A 19,857-nucleotide genomic window follows, 5' to 3' on the forward strand; every position below is an offset into this window, starting at 1 on the left:
TTGCTGGAATATGGGATACCTAATAAAATGGTGCAGTGGATAATGGAATGTGTGACTACTGTGAGCTATTCTATACTAATTAATGGTGGGCTCACTAATAGATTTTAAGCAAGAAAGGGGCTGAGACAAAGGGATCCAATGTCCCCCTACCTGTTTGTGCTAGTGATGGAATATCTGAGTAGAACATTGAAGACTCTTAAAGACATCCCCGACTTCAATTTCTACCCAAGATGTGCAAAGTTGAACCGTACTCATATCTGTTTTGCAGATGATCTGATAATGTGTTGCAGATCTGACAAGATTTCTATTCAACTAATGCTGGATAAGTTCAACCATTTCTCGAAGGTGACTGGGCTCATAGCAAACTTAGACAAGAGTTCTATCTATGTAGCTGGAGTGTCTCAGGGATTTAAAAATATGATTAGTGCAGATTATCAGTTCAAGATGGAAGCCCTACCATTCAAATACTTGGGAGTGCCTTTATCATCAAGAAATTTAACAATTCAGCAATGTATGTCATTAGTGGAGAAGATAACCAACAAAATAAAGTGCTGGACATCAAAGTTTCTATCTTACAGTGGAAGACTACAACTGATAAAGAGTGTCCTATTTGAAATGCAAACATATTGGGGGCAGGTGTTTCTGTTTCCAAAAAAGATCATACAACTAGTGAATACTGTGTGCAGAATATTTATATGGACTGGCAATCAAAACCCTTCAAAGAGAGCATTGATTTCATGGGATAAAATATGTATGCCTACTTCAACTGGTGGACTAAATGTCATTAATTTCTTATGGTGGAACAAAGCAGCAATTTGTAAATTAATGTGGGCTATACATAGAAAAAAAGGATGCACTTTGGATTAAATGAATTCATGTAGTTTATATAAAAAAGCAAGACTTCACTACAATGAGCACTCCTAGTCAAGCTTGCTGGCTGGTAAGGAAAGTATTTGACATAAGAGATTGGTACCTGAGTATAGACTCCTTTGCCAACATTAACAACTATTGTAGGAAAGGGCAGTTCAATATTCAGAAGGCTTACACTTTAGCGAGGCCTCAATTTCAAAAGGTTCACTGGAAAGCCTTAATACTGGGTTCAACTATACCTAGATATAACTTCATCTTATGGCTAGCACTTCACCATAGAATCACCACTGTGGATAGGCTGGCAGCTTGGGGGATACATGTAGCAAGTGGATGTGTATTGTGCAGTAGTGGAAAAACAGAAATAATGGCCCATCTCTTTTTTGAATGTCAATACTCAAGGAATATCTGGAGTATACTACTCAACTGGTTGGGAGAGAGACATCAAATTGGACTTTGGGAAGAGGAAGTCGTATGGTTGACAAAAAGAGCAAAGAATGGTAGACCTCGTAATAGCATATTGGCATTTCTGTTTGCAGCAGTGGTATACCATACATGGACAGAAAGAAACATGCACAGATTTCAGGGGAGAAAGACTGAAACCAAGAGTAGAATTCGTGACATTGTCCTCCAACTTCATATCAAAGGGCAACAAAAGACTAAATGGAAGAAGATTTTAGAAGGAGTGAATAGCTTTCCTCTATGAATAGTTGATATTATAAGTAGTAGAGGAACTATGGAGATGTAAATAATAGTGTTTTCTGATATTTTGCTATTTTTTTAGTCTAACTCTTTAGTCCAAAGGAGTTAGAGATGTTGAAAGAATGGTTTTTAAAAAATGTAAGGGATTTTAATTTTATTACATAATTTAATTGAGGTAAAGGATTTTATATATATAAGGTAAAAACTCAATGAATTTTAAAGTCCTAAATCTTGAAATTCTCTATATAGTTCAAATAAGGAAAGATTTAATAAGTATAATTTTAGTTGTTTCAAAGTATTAACGTTAATAAATTACCAAAAAATATCTCCGATATATATGCATTTTTTAGTTTTGTGCCAAAAATATCCTTATTGTCGTATTTTCTCCATGTTCGTTAAACAATTTTTTTAAGAAACGTTTATGCAAAAGAAAAAAAACTTTCTGAGTAATTGCAGTTTTCCCTATTTATGAGTCACTTTGCTATCGAAATTTTTTGAACCCTTTCTAAAATTTTCTACAAAAATACGTTCTTGTTTATTTCTAAAAGGCTCGTTATCTTCAAATATTGAAAAGCTTACCTCAAGATTGTTTATATGAAGCCCAATATATTTAAAATAATAGTAAACGAGAACACTAACTAATGGAGAATTCTCAAACACCACCTTAGATATAATAAGGCTTTATATCTAGTAAATTAAAACTAACATTAAAATGAAAGAAAAAGGAAAAAGGGAAAGCTCAGATGCGCAAGTTTTCGTCCATAGGACAAGGGCGGAGACCCAAATCACCGCATTGAGCGCAGATAAATCATCATAGCAAAACCATTGGAATGCACCAGCCGGGAATCGAACACAGATGTGTACCGTGACAAGGTACTATTCTACTACTAGATCACTAGTGCTTCTTGTTTGTGACATCTTTCAGCGTTAATATGTGATCTCTTTAAGCTTAAAGGCGAAGCTAGAATTTGAAATTTATGAGTTTGGAATTATAGTTATTTTAAGTTATTGGGTTCTAAATTATTATTAATAATAATTTGTGCATATTCAATGAATTTCTTAACATAAATATAGAATTTGGACCAAATTTAATCGGACCCATAGCCGAAGGGCTAGCTCCACCCCTATAGTTACAGTGGTAGTGTAGTACCTTTAACAGATTAAAATAGCACGGGCTAGCCAGTTTTCACACTAGTAATTGAAAAATAGCCAGCGTTTGCAAAGTCATTAAAAAATAGCTATTATTTCGGTACAATACGGAAATTTCTAGCATAATATACTGGAGATTAGAGCACATCTGTATGAACTTCCAGCATATTATATTGGAACTCCAGCACACAGAAAGTTCCAGCATAATATACTGGAGATTGGGGCATCTATGTATGAACTTCCGGCATATTATGCTGGAAATCCAGCAGACGGAAAGTTCCAGCATAATATACTGGAGATTGGAACACCTGTGTATGAACTTACAACATATTATGTTGGAACTCCAGCACATTATGAAACAGCATGTTATGTTGGAAGGTCACATGTAAAAAATTCGAACTCCAGCATATTATGCTGGAATATTTTTCGCATTTTGTATAATGTTTTTGTTCAGATTTATCTTTACATGAAAAGTGGCGAAATTTCGATTACTTTTGAAACTGTAGCTATTTTTCAATTACCACATATAAATCTGACTATTTTTAAATTTCACCCCTTTAACCGTCTAGGCAACAAGTTTCTCCCTCATTTGTAAAATCCCATCATATATAAATGTCTACTTAGTGTAGTAGAACACTACATTATGCAGAGGCGTATCTAATGCAGAAGCTATGTAATTGAACCCATAGCTTTCGTTCGTACCTTATGTTTTTGCCAAAAAGATTATCAAATATGTACAGATAATAAATTTTAAACTCATTAAATTAGATAAAATGCAATAAAATTGTAAATTTGAACCCATAAAAATTAAGTTCTGAATCCGCATCCGACCGGGTGGAAGCTGTGTTGACTGAAATTAAGCCAACGGTTTGGCCAATGTTATGATATGCTTTTTCCTGCAAATTCTGTAACCATTGATATAAGTGCATATCAGTGTACTATTACTATATCAGTGTTACTATTACTATATGAGCGCCATTTACTGTTGCCACATTCTCATGTAGATCAGCATATACTTAAGGCCTTGAAACAAATTAGGGGAAGTTTTAACTATGATTAAATTTAACCTTAAATTGGAGCTCTACTAATGAAACTCGAGTGTGAAAAGAGGTCCACATTTATTCTTAGGTTCTAAGTTTTAAGTTTTAACTATGGTTAAATTTAACCTTAAATTGGAGCACTATTAGAGGTCTATTGCCTAACATATAATAGTAACGTTAGAGTCAAGCTTTAACCAAAGACAAAGTTAATTAATTTTAAATACTACAATAATAGATTCAATCTTTTTTTTACTAAATCTATATGTAGAATGATTTTTATCCCATAAATGAGTTAGGTGTAGGCAAACTAAATTCATCCAAAAAAAAATGATTTCGTCAAAGTAAAATTTGATTTAGGTTTAGGCAGAAGTCCTTCCTCTCTATTGATTTCGAAATGTTTTAGACTCATAAAATATTACATAATCAAATACATTTATACTTATCACTTAATGAGTTTTTAAAAAGCTAATCTAACGTTAAAAAATCAATATAAATGCCAAAAAGCTCACACGTAAGTTTCTAGTTATTCAATTGTATATACCATATCAATTTCTAGGGTTATTGGGACCAAAAATGTATTTCAATAGCAATATATAAGAGATTTTCGGGTTGGGAAATAAATCTCCAAGAAAAAAGAAGCACCTCCACAAGGAAGTGGCGTCCTGCCACCGGTTCTATCATTGGTCATGTGAAACACATACATAAAGTGCGCGATACAATTTCAACTGAATATTGGCTTGCTTCGCAAGCAAGAATTGTACTTCGTGAAATCATAAGATACTTTTTCAAGTTATTCAATCGAGATAAAGCTTCGTACTGTATTGACATTGACAACTAATGTAACCCTAGTCTGGTACTCGGCCTATGCTTAGAATGTTGCCACATGCAGTTTGATAACTATAATAAAGGAGTTTGTTGGAGCCGATAATTAAATGAAAGACATGCAACACTTACTAGAATACCTTGCAAATCATGATTTTAAGAAGGATCAGCTCACTTATGCAAATTGCAGTTTGGCTAAATTTGTCATTCATGATTTTAAGAAAGATGTGGTATTACTATATCCATTCACTTATGCAGATTGCAGTTTGGCTATATTTGTCATCTACATGCACAATTTGTACAATATAGTGAAAAATATAATAGTGTCACTATCTTGGATAATTACGAAAAGATAATTAATGTCGTATCACGTGTCGACAAATTTAAAGATTATTGGTTTGATCGAATACTGGTTGATGAAAGGATCAGTACCACGTGAAATAATTGATATACAAATATTTAATATAGTTATCGTGGATCACAATTTCAAGGACTTTTAGGGGTGCTGATACTAACAGGACATGCACCAGTACACCAAAATACAAAAGAGATGCATTACTACTTATTAAAATTTAATAAATAATTTAATATATTTTTTCTCATATATGTATGAGATAATTTAAATATTTCTTAGTACTAGACTTATCCGTCCAGCTTGAAAATATTGAAAATTAATTTTACAATTTTTTTTTCATAATATATTGCATGCCTTGTGGATTATACTCACCTTTGATCCTTTCGAGAGGTACTTGCTCGGGCAACTAGGTGATCCTTACCATATATATATATACATAGAGCAGAATCGTGCAACAGACTTACTTGCAAAGCATGTCGCTCAATAAATTGCTCTAAATTCACTTTTTATGCTTTTGTCACGGCCCAAAATTCTACCAATGGTCGTGATGGCGCCCAACTTGCTTGCTAGACAAGCTATCAGTCAACAACAACAATTTGATCCAATTATTAATTCATTGACTGATTCATGACATAAATGACAACGCGGAATAAACCTCAAATCAAAATCAATATACATAAATCAAAGACATGGTCTAATTACTACCACAACTTCTAAACAACGCCCAAAACCTAGTGTCGCATTGTCACGAGCATCTATCAAGAGTAAGTAAACTCAACCAAATAACAACATTTGTTCGAAAATTAAAATACATAGACAGATATAAACGAGTAGGAAAGAGAGACTCTATGTGCTGCGGGTTGAAGCGAGTAATGCAACTCACCACGAAATCTCCAACAAAATACTCCTACTCAGCTCAAAGGGTATTGCTAATATAGCCTCAAAACCTTCACAAGAATGTCTTGAAGAGTAGTATGAGCACAGTATTTTAGTATAGGGGCGTAAACAAGATTTTTTTAAGCGGTGTCAATATTTATAAAAGTGCGAAGAATAAATAATATTATTTATCATATTACCTAACAAGAAATAGCCTTAGTCCATTGATTCTATTGACTTTTAAGTTAGAAGAGGTCACGAGTTCAATTCTACCTATCTACAATTGTTAACAATGGAGGCTCTCTCAAATATTTGAGCAAAAAAAATGATCTAGTTGAGGTTTGAACCTCCGACCTCTTGCAACAAAATTAGGAACTTAACTAGCATGTCAAACAACAAAATATGTTAAGTGGTATCATTTACTTTACCTTATTATTTTCATATAATATTACTACATATATCTCGTAAAAATTTCCAACGACACTGCTTCGTTCCACGTGCATTCCTCCCTGACTTAGTAAGTATCAAGCCTAGCCTCGCATCCCTCCCTAACTTAGTAAGTTTCAAGTCTAACCTCAAAGAAATAGTAACGAGTATCGATACTAACACTTACTATCAGCTCAAGCATATAAAAATATAATTAAAACATGAAATAAGACATGATATCAATCAAGTCCTATTTCCTAATGTATAATAGTAATACTAGAATCGAACTTTAACGAAAGATAAAGTAACCTAATTTAGAATAATACAATAACAGATTTAATAATTTTTCCTTCTCTTTTATCTACCCAAACTATGATGGCTGAATGTGTATCCCATAAATTAGTTAGGTACAGACAATTAATTCATCAAAAAAAAAAAAAACAAAAAAACAAGTTGGAGATAGCCCAAGGCAATAAGTCAAGTGGGTCCCACCAAATGTATACCGCTTTTATGAGAATACCCATTTCGTACACAAAGTTCTGATCTTTACAGCCCGAGTGGGTCCACCGCCGACGCCTTCGCCGTCCACAATCACCAATCACAGCAACCTATCAAAGTCGTAAACTTCCGAATCTCCGATCGCCGACGACGTCGACGACGGGGTCCATTCCTTCTCCCCTTAGATCCACCAAACCAAAGCTTCCTCTGCACAAATTTGCAAATTTGTCTCCTTTTTTTTTGGTTCTAGAAGCTTCCTGAAAATTATCAATCTTCGTTCGTCTCTGTATCTCAAATTAGCTCATCAAATGAACGAAGTGCTAACAGCCGCTGATGCATCTTCGAGTGCGCGGTCGTATTCATCGCAGCCGTCGATTTCACCTGCTAATGTCCCCCTCGTTTCAGCATTCCTTGCCTGTGCTATTGCTCAGTTCCTCAAGCTCTTCACCACCTGGTAAAAACGCCCGTCATATTTTTACTTCTTATGATATGTAATGCTAATTTTATGAGTTCGTCGGAACCTAGTAGCTTTGGCTCAAAATATATCTGTTAAAAAATTCATTTAATAAGTACGAATAATAGATCTCTAACCTAGTAAATTAAACGAACTGTCGTAAAATCCTGGTCTCGAGCCTATAAAGTTCAACCTTTGTCCGCCTTGTATTGACAGAATCAAGGTTGTCTTTTTAGTCTTTATCTGCTTATGCTTCATTATAACTCAGTAGCTTTGGCTCAGCGGTTGTATATGCGTTAAAACTCTGTTCCAATTTATGTGATAATCTCCCTTTTAGTGTGTTCCAGAAAAGAAATATTTCTATATTTAGAAACAATTTAACTTTAAACTTCCTAATTTTCCCTTAATGAGATGAATTATAGCCTCCCAAATATTTCTGACTTGTTTTAGACCACAAGTTTCTAAAGTCTTTCTTTTTCTCTTAAACCAGTTGTCCAGTTAAAATGCACCACATAAATTGGGATGCAGGAGTAATAGATCTCTAACCCAGTAAATTAAATGAGGTGTGGTAAAATCCGGAACTTGAACCTATTAAGTTCAAATCTTGGATTCGCCTGTGTATCGCCTTTAGTGACAAAGTCGAGCATTGTCTTTTTAGTCTTTAGCTGCTTATGCCTTTTAATTCGGCCTTTCTTCTTAAATTTTATTTCTAGGCATAATGACTAGTATCAAATGTAGTGGAAGAGTTAGTAGATGAGGTTTCATTAAAGAAAGAAAGATGATGCCTTTCATATTGTTGTCTGTGGATATGTTCAAAAAAAGTTGTTGATATTATAGCAGTCATTATATTGTTTAAACTGCCTTTGAAACTGGAAGTTGCTGCAAATTGACGCCGACTGGGCGAGCGATTGAGGTTTAGGTTGTTGAATTTCTAGAGAAAATAGGATATAGTGAAATACTGATCCTCAAGAAAGTTCGAAGATATTGATTGTTTGAGAAGATCAAAATAAAATTTATAGGAAGGTTTTGAAACCTGCTAACACAATCAGTTAAAAGAACGGTAGATAAAAGGATAATGACCCCTCCATATCTTTTTTCCAATGATGTAGGTGTCCAATCAATACGCACACCTCTACTAATACACTGCACAGCATGCTAGAGTGTGCAAGCATAGGTGCTGGATAAACTTGCCCATCTAAGTTGGGGCGGATGGGCTCACATTGAGTATTGAAGCAGGGTTGGGATCTCTAAGTTTTTATCCTATGTCTTAATCACTAGCCATCCCCTTGGTGATAATGATCCTTTTGTATCTAGTATGTTGTTATTTCAGTGTTTAAGCTTTAGTAAAGCTTTTAGCTTGGTGGATACATCTCCCCTGACTCAAATATAAACAATTGGTTTTTTCTTGTCACGCCCCGAATCTGGGCCTGGACGTAGCACGACACCCGGTGCCTGACTACATGCAGCCGGGCGAACCAACTGGCTGGCTGAATCAACATGTGATATCATAACATACTGATTACGGAAGATAAATTAACAAATGCTGATATACTGAAAGTCTGAATGATATAAATCAATATGCGGAAACACTAACATAAGTCTGAAGTATATTGTAGCCAACATTGCTTAACATGAAAAGCCTGTGACTCTGTCTAACTGTTACTCTAGTCTATGAAGCCTCTAATGAAGTAATGAAAACACTGACTGTTCGTAAATTTCTAAAATACTGTAAAGTAATGATAATGCACCGAAAGAACTGGGGCTCACCAAATAGCTTGAATCCTAACGCTCTAAATCGTCAACCTGTAAATCATTACCTGCATCGGGCCCCGGGCAAAACGGGACGTCAGTACATTTGAATTGCACTGGTATGTAAAACAACTGAAAGAAAGAACTATAAATGCTGAAACTGAAACTAAATTGAGTACTGATAATTGAAGTGATAACTAATATCTGATAACTGAAACGATAACTGTTGAAAATGAAACTGAAATGATACCTGATAACTAAAAACTGAAATGATACCTGATAACTAAAATGATAAAGGAACTGATAACTGAACTGAACAAAGGAAGTAAGGATATGAATACTCCCTCTTCTGAATGATGAACAACCTGTTTATATGAATTAGGGGTGGCATGTGGGCCGGTCCCGGTCCTAAGTGGGCTGCACAGGCCCGGTCCTAAGTAGGCCGGTCCTAGGCGGGCCCGGGCTTCGCGGGCTTCTTGTTGGAACCGGTCCGGGACCGGGACCACGAACTAACGGTCCCGTGTTAAGTGGGCCGGTCCTGGGCCCAAACGGTCCTAAGCGGGCCCAAGTGGATACTTTCTATTTTTTAAATTATTTTTATACAAGTTAGAGAAAAAAATGGTAATAAAAATATCTAAGGCAATTCCTAGTAAATTATATTATAGAATTGTCACTTAAATTTTTTAATTCAAATTTAAAGACAAAAATATTGTAAAGAGATATTCAAAGCAATGCGTTATAATATATATATATATATATATATATATATATATATATATCTTAAAATGTATATATAGTATAATATAGTATATATATATATAAGCTATATTCGATATATATATATATATAAGCTTATATATATATATATACTATACTATACTATACTATACTATATATACATCTTACTATATTAAGATGTATATATAGTATATCGTAAGATGTATACTATCGAATATGGCTTATATACTATGTATATAGTAAGATGTATATATATATATATATATATATATATATATATAGTATAGTATAGTATATACTATATTATACTATATGTATAGCTTAAGATATATAAAAAGACAAAAATATTGTAAAGAGATATTCAAATCAATGTGTTATATTTTTATTATAGCATTAAAAATTATGGATATATATATATATATATCTTAAGATGTATATATAGTATAGTATATATATAAGCTATATTCGATATATATATTTATATACTATCGAATATGGCTTAAGATATATATATATATATATATATAGTATAGTATAGTATATACTATATTATACTATATGTATAGCTTAAGATATATAAAAAGACAAAAATATTGTAAAGAGATATTCAAAGCAATGCGTTATATTTTTATTATAGCATTAAAAAATCATGGCAATATCTTTCTTAGTCTTCCTCCCCCTATGGAATGAGCACAACAAGGTGCTAATACCACCATTGAGAAGAAAAAGAAACTAATCAAGATGTGCCAAAATACAAGTTACATATTAATTTACATGGTATCTCTTACAAATTTCATAAATCCTTCAAGGTCCGGAGGAATTTCCGTTGGTGGTGGCGGAAATGAAGCTTGGTCATCACCGCTTCCAGGCGAAGCATCATCCTCTGCAAGTTCAGCTAGCATTTCTTCGTAAGCTTCGTCTACCTCTGGTTGTGATTCAGCAAGTCCAAAATTTCTTCTTTCCGAACGGATCCAATCTCTGAAAAGTATTGATTTTTCCAAGCTCTCCCTCATAGACGCTTTATAATCATCGAGTTGAAATCTTGCTTGACTGAAAGCGCTCTCTGATGCCACTGTTGAAGCTTGAATAGTTAAAATATCTCGGGCCATCCTTGAAAGAATCAGAAAGTGTTTTTCTTTGTCCTTCTACCATTCCAAAATATTAAAGGAGCCGTCGGGATTCCCTTCCTCAATTCCCTGTGACAAATAAACTTCAAGCTCATTTAGTTGTGAAAAATCACTAGTACTAGAACCTTGAGAACCCCTGAACCCTGCCCAAGCACTAAGTGCTCTTACTCCCGCAGTTCTTTTAGATGATTGAGAACTAGAAGAAGGAGTTGGAATATTTGGTCTAGCATGATCTAATGCAACTTGATAAGCATTATAAATAGTTTGAACATTTATTTTAATTGAGGCTATTGCGTCCGCAAGTTTAGACAACTCCTCATCTTCAAGTGCTAAACCATTATAAACAGTTTCATACCAAAATTGAGGACCTCCTAATTTCATAGTAGGATTTAACAATGCAGCAACACCATAAATAGGGGGAATAGGGAAAAAATATTTTTTAAATTTTTTTCTCATGGAATCAATAGCAAGTTGATAAATTTTATCACCCTCTGAAAAATGATCAAACAAATTTGCAAGTTCTGCAATATAAACTAAAAAGTTAGAAATAGTAGGATAATATTGCCCAGAAAATTCATTTGTAGCAATATGAAATTTTTCTAAAAAATCTACAAGCATTTTAACATTAGCCTAATCCGCATTTGTAAGGTGCTCATCATCATCACTTACATGAGCATTAAACGTTGAGTTTATGGGGTTTCTATATTCATATGCAACAACTAAACTTTCATACATGTAATTCCATCTAGTTGGACAAGGTTTAAGAACCTTTCTTTCTCTTAGGCCAAATTCATCGCATCTTTTAAAATATTCTCTAAGTCTACTTCTACGGTTTGAATAAAAAAACTAATTAAGAGCCATTTTAACCTTTTCAATTTCAACATTTAAAATTCACATACCATCACCCACAATTAAATGGTAAATATGACAAATACATCTAACATGAAAAATGTTACTAAATGCAAGACTTAGTGTAGTGGTAAGCAAGGCTACAACATTTGTGTTACTAATAGCATTATCCATTGAAACTGACATTATTTTATCACTAATGCAAAAATATCTACAAATATCCGTAATCGTGCTAGAAATAAACTGCCCTGTGTGACGTGAATTAATTATTCTATAAGCAATAATGCGCTTTTGCATTATCCAATCCTCATCAATCCAATGACTGGTAACAGTAAGGTAATCACAGTCATTACCACTTCTACCAATATCAGTTGTAATAGCAACACGACAATTTATATGAGTAAATAAATAGCGCAAATATTGTTCATATTCATGTTTATATTTATAAATATCACTCTTTACAGTTGTGCGAGGAAAACCTTTATAAGTAGGATTATAAACTTTTCTAATATAATGCACAAAGTGAGGGTAAGAAGGAAAACTATAAGGTAAGCACATAACAGTAACCATTTTTGCCAATTCTTCCCGATTTTTTTTTGGATCATAATATAAAATACCACCGGTAACAGTGTTAATTCCCGGTTGAAATTGATTTGACCCGGTACTAAAGTCAGCCTGACTAGGTGCACTTGTCCCCTCGGCCAAAGCTTTCATACGAAAATATCTAGCTTTATCTTGAGGGTGTAGCAATATGTGTCTAGTCAAACTTCCCGTCCCTCCCCGACTTCCAACATATTTAAAAACTAACTCTTTGCCACAAGTTTTACACTTAGCCCTATTTTTTTCTCTTAGTTGAGTAAAAAATGGCCAAACAAGAGATGTTTCTGTCCGTTTAGAAGGTTGTCTAGAAAAAGTAGGGGCAGTAATAGGAGGGTCAGACGGGGATCATTTGGATTATTATTAGTTGGGTTAACTTCAGGAGTAGGACTAGTGGGTGTATCGTCATCCGGTTGCGTTTCATCAAAATCTATTTCTTCATCATCATTTTCATCAATAGTTGGATTACCATAAAGAGCATTCATATATTTATGGTTTAATTGTTCACCGGGTGCAATATTATGGCAAAATTGACTCTTGGTAAATTGTAATAAACTATTATCGCTATCAAGAATAGGAGGTGTAGGACGGGTAACACGTTTGGGCCGGGGAGCCGGGGGAAGTGGAGGAGGAACAGATTGGCTACTAGATTCACCACTCTTGGATTTTTCCTTATTTTTACTAAACATTTTTTTTAAGGAATAAGCCATCTTAATTAATCAAGCAAAGTAAATAAAACAAACAAAACTATAATATTAAAACTTAAGAGTTGGAACGAGTTTACCGAATTGACGAACAACTTGTTGAAAAATAATTATGTAAGCAATTATAGAAGAATATTAGAGAGATTGATGATTTTGTGAGAAAAATGAAAGAACGGGGGGGTATTTATAGTTGAAAATAGGGAAAAAGTGTAATTATAAAAAGTTTGGGGTTAAAACAAAATTTGGGGGGTTAAATGGCTATTTTGCAAATAGCCAACGGCTATTTTGGCAGACCAAACGGCTAGTTTTTAAATGGCCAAACGGTCAAATTTTTTTTTAAAAAAAATTATCCGTTGGGCCCGGATAGGACCGTTTAGGACCGTTTGAACCGGCCCACTTCTCAGCCCGACCCACTTCTCAGCCGGTCCCGGTCTCGCGGGCCTCACTTATGAGACCGGCCCACCACCCCACGGTTCCGGTCCTATCCGGTTAGGACCGTTTAGGCCCACCGCCCATGTGGGCTTGCGGTCCTGGGCTGGTCCCGGTCCTAACCGGCCCACATGCCACCCTTAATGTGAATAAATAAACTGCGGTTTCAGGCCCAATATATATGTGCACAAGTTGCGGCCTCAGGCCCAAGTATACGTATACATAACTGCGGCCTCAGGCCCAAAGATGCATAAAGCATAAACTGCGGCCTCAGGCCCAAATACAGGTGTTCAACATTCAGGGATTTAAAATCAGGAATTGAGAATCATACTGCAATACATGATACTGAAATACTGAACCATACTGAGTTACATGATACTGGAATGCTGAATAGAACTAGAATGAGACATGTATTCATGAACTGATTATGAGAACTGAAGTTTCAACTGGTTATGACATGCTTAGTAATCTAGACTGAGACTCATGGGTATCAAACACAAGTCTATATTGATTACGCAATGAGCTCGCAACGTTTGGAATGAAAGTCATGAATGAATTATGAAGCTAGAGAATAGAAGTTCTGCAACTATTCAAGGCACTAAGCTTGGCTATATTTTAGAGGCAATTAGTAATGTTGTAAAAGAAACGTAGTGTAGGGAGAATCATTAACATTCCCAAACATAGAGAGTTAGCCTCACATACCTTAACTTCCCACTCTTGAGCGTAATACAACATTCGTCAACCCTTTCAACTTTAATCTATATCAATACAAGTCCAAGGGATTTCATATTAGCAATAATACTCATGTTTTGGTCACTTAAGCATTTTATCAAACACTTGGTGGGTATAAAGCTCCATAGCCCTCATTAATGGTGTTTCTATACCTAACAACCCATTCTCTTTAAATTCTAAAATCTCAAATTGTTATAATCAATATCATTGTTCATCACCCATAAGATAAACAACACTCTTAATCAATAATCAACAACCAACAACCCAAATCTATAACCGTTTATGCTTTTCTATCAAACCCATCAACTCATATCTCATGAACTTAGAGTCCATAATCATTTAGCAAATGCTATAATCAATTAGAGGGTGAAGATATTACCTTTTGACGTTCAATCCTCTTGAATTCGAGTTTTAGGGTTTCTTTTCTCAACCATGATGTTCCAATCGAATATCTAATGATTTGAAGGGTTTACCCATGTTAATAAGGTATTGGAGAATTGGAATTAACTTAGAATCACCATTAGAACTTACCTTGGATGATGGAGGGACCTTAGGAGTTAGGTTTTTGAGAGCTTCCCTTTCTAGAGCAAGTTTTTGTGTTTTGGGGTGTGGGGGACGAAGAAGGGCTTATAAAATGACCCCCCGGGTGCGCTCTCGCGCACCTGGACGCGCAACAGGGAAGTAGCACTGCCACAAGTGCGCGGCTGTGCACGGGACCATCTGGGCGCGCATACTTCGCTTTGTCTAGTAAAATGCACATAACTTTTTGCACAGGGATCCGTTCGGGCTCCACAATATATCGTTGGAAAGCTATTTCAAAGGGCTACAACTTTCATGTTTTGAGTTTTCTCCAATTCCTAACATAAATCCATGATATCAGGCTGAAAGACAGACCTTCCATAAACTTAATCGATTTTATCGAATCTTATGCACCTCACTCTCCGTCTTGATTCCAAACGACTATTTTCACCCATACTCATCCCGATAGGGCTTCATATGTCTAAAATATAACATTAATACTCATTTAACATGTCCGCACCTAGTCCGAATTTACGGAGTGTTACATTTCTTCCTTTACCTTCACATGGTGATGAATTTTGATTACCTCCCTATAGTGTTGAAATAGGTTAAGATCCACTTGTGTTTTTCGAAACTTCTGGTCTTTTTCTCTGCTGGAAAAGGTGTCTGATCCTATATTCAGGTCCTTTATGCGATCATGGCTTAATTATATTTATTTCCCTCTCTGTCATGCTAAAATCACCTAGTCTCATCATGATCTACATAATTCTAATATTTGCTTTTACTATCAACTTTCAAATGCTAAAGGTAAAGTTCCATAACACTTAATATGCCAATACCAACGATATTGAGTTTCTTTTGGTATTGTAAAAGCAGTAGAGTGATAAATATACAAGTCATATTTAAAAGGGGAGGAGCAGGATAATGCCAGCGGACCATGTATCCCAGAACTTAAAATACGGCATGACCTAACCAAAATAAAAGCACCATTGTGTATGTTACATGAACAAAAGAACTGTTATGCGCACTGTGAGATTAATTTTTCCACCTATTATCTTAGTAAGAATTATAAGTGCATTTGTTTCACATTTTAACGGTTGAATAGGTTGGGGAAACTGAAGGATAAAATTTCAAATGTCACAGTAGGACTTTTAGCTTACTTAATACAATAGGGAGGTGTCTTTTAAACTTCACCATCCACACAACCTATATAGAAAAGAAGGAACTCTGATGATCTTCCAGTGCAAAATGCAATAATGAAGATTTACGGAATTGCAGCGGAAGTATGTGAATAATCTACTTGCATGTTTGTTGTCTATATGAGTATTGATATGCTGAAAATTGGCTCACATGGGATGAATTGCATGTTCAACGTAAAAATTAAGTGATATGGGCCAATGGCAGCCCATATCATTATATATCAAGGTCCATTAGGAGGGTGGAGAATTACTGGTTGAATAACGTCACTTTACTGAACATAACTGCAAAAGAAAATGTTGACTAGTCCCCCTGTTCTCTTCTTTTTGTTAAAGGAAAAATTTGAATTGCTAATACATAGTTGAAGTACGATAGAGTAGTTTGTAATCTGAATTAACATTGCAGAACTGCAAAAGAGGATATCTGTGAAATCTAAATGTCATTTTTGGTCTGTTTCTAATTGAACTGGGATACTTAATTACTGTTTTATCGATGTCTAGGTTCAGAATACAGCTTCTTCTCAGTTGTAGGAGAAGCTGAAATTATGTAACACAATCTTTAATGTGTAAAACTGAAAATTATTGTAGCTGTCTTTGCTTGGAGTGAGAGGATGGGTTCCTGGAAGAAATGTAAAAGAGAGTGGTTCTTTCAGAAAAAGAAAAAACGAAAGATGTAAGAGAGAGCGCTAAGGACTATTATCCTTTAATTGGCTAAGGACCTTTTTTTTTTTTTTTTTTTTTAACGTTCTTGAGCCCCGAGGGTTTTTCGGAAACAACCTCTCTACCTTCATAGGTAGGGGTAAGGTCTGCGTACACACTATCCTCCCAAAACCCCACTTGTGGGATTCCACTGGGTGGTTGTTGTTGTTGAGGCTAGTTGGAGGTTAACTACTTCCTTGGAAATTAGATCAACAAGGCCCCTTATGCTTCCCTTTCGTCAAAACAAACATAATGTTAAACTAGCTAAATGAAGGGTGGAGTGAGTCGTAGTTTTATTTGTTATGACAACATAGATTGAAGGTGCATGATAGCATGTACTCGGATCTTATGATAGATGTTCATTCAGGTGGTTGTTATTGACAAAAAAAGTAGAGAAACATGGACTTTGTGTGGATTGAGCTTTGAATTTCAAGAGCTTACTTATTCATGATTACCATGTTTTCTCTTACCTTTTCTTTCTATTTCTTGGTTAATTTTTGAATATGCCCTGTTAGATTTTGCAGGTACAAGGAGAGGAGATGGGATTCAAAAAGGATGCTTAGCTCAGGTGGAATGCCATCATCACATTCAGCAACTGTTACTGCTCTGGTAATGGCAGTTTATTTACAAGAAGGAGCTGGAGGATCTGTCTTCGCAATTGCGGTGGTTTTGGCATGTGTTGTGAGTAATTCTTAACCAGGTTTTGTCCTGTTTTTTTTTTTTCAAATTTTCTCTGCTGATGTTTTCCTTATAGAGACATGAGTCAATTTTACCTCAACACGAGAACAAGGAGAAAAAGAAAAAGACAGTCAGTGTTCACTTGCTTTTTATTTGCTGACACTTTGTCCTGATCTTGATGAATCACATGATTTTCTGTTACAGTTTTTTCTGTTTATCCAAGTAAAAATTCCTGTTTCACATAATTATTGTTACCTTTGGCAACTTCCTTGTCTTGATTAGCTTCTTTTGCATCTGAATGCTACTTAAATATTTTGATGTATGAACAGAAGAAAGCAGATGAAATGTCATACATCCTGGTTATTTGCTTCTTCGGAAGAGAGCGCATAGCCTGGGAATTCATATGCACGTGCATACATACATATACGTGTAACATGCATGCTTCTTCAGAAGAGAGCGCCTAGCCTTTAAATGTGTGTTATCTGGGGGTGGGAGAGAGCGAAATAAAGGATTTATGTATATTGCCCTTAGATGTCTACAACTTTATCCAGATGCCGCTTCTTGTATCAGTTTTTCTTCTTTATATTTTGCATAATGAACTTTTAGTTTTCCCTCATTAACCTATATGAATTTCCTTTATTACAGGTAATGTATGATGCTACTGGTGTTAGGCTTCATGCTGGTCGCCAAGCTGAAGTAATTTTTCTTTCCCACCTTGTTTATCATGTTTTTATTATTTTACTGATGGATGATTTATCCGATTAGAAAGAACTTTTTCTTTAAATCAGCCTCGGTATTTCAAAGTTATTCTTCATTCTATGCTTAAACAATTTGGTTGGTACCGTCTGATGATTTTTCCGTATTTTACAACTATGTGGTTGTAAAATAGTTGTGGTAGTCGATATTGGCACTTGCTGGTTTGCAGTAAAATTGCTTTGAAGTTTCTACTTATGCACAATAAGTGTTAAAATTGGTGGTTTGATGCAGTTGTTGAATCAGATAGTCTGTGAATTGCCTCCTGAGCACCCTGTTGCCAATGTTAGACCTCTCCGAGATTCACTTGGACACACTCCCTTTCAGGTATGATTGCCATGATATTCTGGTTTATACTTTTCTTTTGCAGTTTAAGAAATTGAGGATTACCATTCTTCATTTCCATTTGGTGACGGCAATAATCTGAGAAAAGATAGCATTTTTTATGTACCTCATTTTTGGACACATCTACAACCAATATGTCACTTAATGCCGTGGGAGAAACTAACATGATAAAACCATTCAAATAAAATAAACTAGTGTGATAACAAAGTAAACTATGTATTCCTTGACTGGAAGTTAACAGAGTAAATTATGTTTTCCTTAACTGGAAGTTATTGTTATTGAGATGAATGCAGGTTCTTGCTGGTGCTTTGCTGGGATGTATAGTGCCATATCTGTTGAGAAGCTCAATCTAGAGTAATCTTTATTATTTCCCTTCAAACAGTAAATATCAAAAGCTTTCAAGCTATTAAAGCGGGAATCAACGTCACTACGAAGCCACACCAGGTAACTATGGAGAATTACATGTGGATTTATCCTTTCTTCAACCCGTTGGTAAAAGGGGAAAAAAAGGATGAAAGGGAAAAGTCGGGTGGTGGGGAAATGGTGTAGATTGTTCGTGATTGCGACTCGATTAATTACTTGTACTTTATTGATTTATATTGAAACTTGCAAACCATTTTTTTCTATTTGTTGAATAGTTTTGCTTACTTATGAATCAATCTTTAAAATGAATTAGGATCTGAGACGAAAACAATTGCACATTCGATACATTTCACAATCAGAGACGGAGCTAGAATTTTGAGTTTGTGGGTTCTGCATTCTAGAAAAGTCAAGCTTACTAGATTCTGGTTAAGTTACTTATACATGTTAAGTAGATTTTGAAATACAAATACATCATTTGGGCTAAAGCTACTGGTGCCGAACCCATAAGAAGAATTGTAGCTCTGCCCCTGTCCACAACTTTCATGTCTTCCGTGTCAATATATTGTGTTCAGATCTCGAACAGGAAGGACAAATATTGAATTCGTTTTTGTGAATAGGAAAAGCAAGTGAACTTGTAAAATCAAATGAAGCTGAGACAATTGAAGATTGTTTTCGACAAGTTGATGATTTTGTAACTTCAAATGAATAAAAGGGCTTGTTGTAGTTATTATATAATGTTGGACTAAGATGAGCTTAGATGGAGTGACGCGAAAAGTGGAGATACATATAGTCGAATCTATCCTACTACCAAAGCAAGGAAGCTGAGAATAGTCATTAAAAGAGGGCTTCTTTTGCTTTTTTCAAGCTATAAATGTAGAAATCAGGTTGAAGAGTCCAAGAGACAAAGTGATATGAGCGATGGATAATTGAAAGAAGGTAGAATTGCTCGGGACCTAGTGGTCGATTCCTTTTCTTTTATATAGGTAGAGTTGGGTAGCGATTCCAATCCTTGTAGTGAATAATCTAAAGTCATCGTCTGAGTCCTTGAAGTGAAAAGTCGAAAGTGTCATTCGTCCACGCAATCTGCTATTATTTGTTCAATTGGAGTTTGTATTGTCTATACTAAATCATGAGTGAGTCGAATAAATCATAAACTTGATAAGATTTGAGAATTAGTGTGACCACAAGAT

The 19,857-nt window shown here is 35.1% G+C and overlaps 2 protein-coding genes across 2 annotated transcripts; both read left to right on the plus strand.

Moving 5' to 3' along the window:
- Positions 1–910: 910 nt before the first annotated feature.
- Positions 911–1,573, plus strand: LOC142167373 (uncharacterized). The gene has a single exon (XM_075227537.1). The coding sequence runs from the start codon at positions 911–913 to the stop codon at positions 1,571–1,573; it is 663 nt and encodes a 220-aa protein (XP_075083638.1).
- A 5,087-nt stretch (positions 1,574–6,660) lies between these two features.
- LOC107807911 (uncharacterized) lies at positions 6,661–18,930 on the plus strand. Its single transcript, XM_016632366.2, has 5 exons — positions 6,661–7,189; positions 17,053–17,209; positions 17,852–17,902; positions 18,194–18,286; positions 18,598–18,930. The coding sequence occupies exons 1-5, from the start codon at positions 7,044–7,046 to the stop codon at positions 18,655–18,657; spliced, it is 507 nt and encodes a 168-aa protein (XP_016487852.1). The 5' UTR covers positions 6,661–7,043; the 3' UTR covers positions 18,658–18,930.
- The last annotated feature ends 927 nt before the right edge of the window (positions 18,931–19,857 follow it).

The sequence above is a fragment of the Nicotiana tabacum genome, chromosome 12 (genome assembly GCF_000715075.1).
Source record: "Nicotiana tabacum cultivar K326 chromosome 12, ASM71507v2, whole genome shotgun sequence".
Classification (NCBI taxonomy): Eukaryota; Viridiplantae; Streptophyta; class Magnoliopsida; order Solanales; family Solanaceae; genus Nicotiana; species Nicotiana tabacum.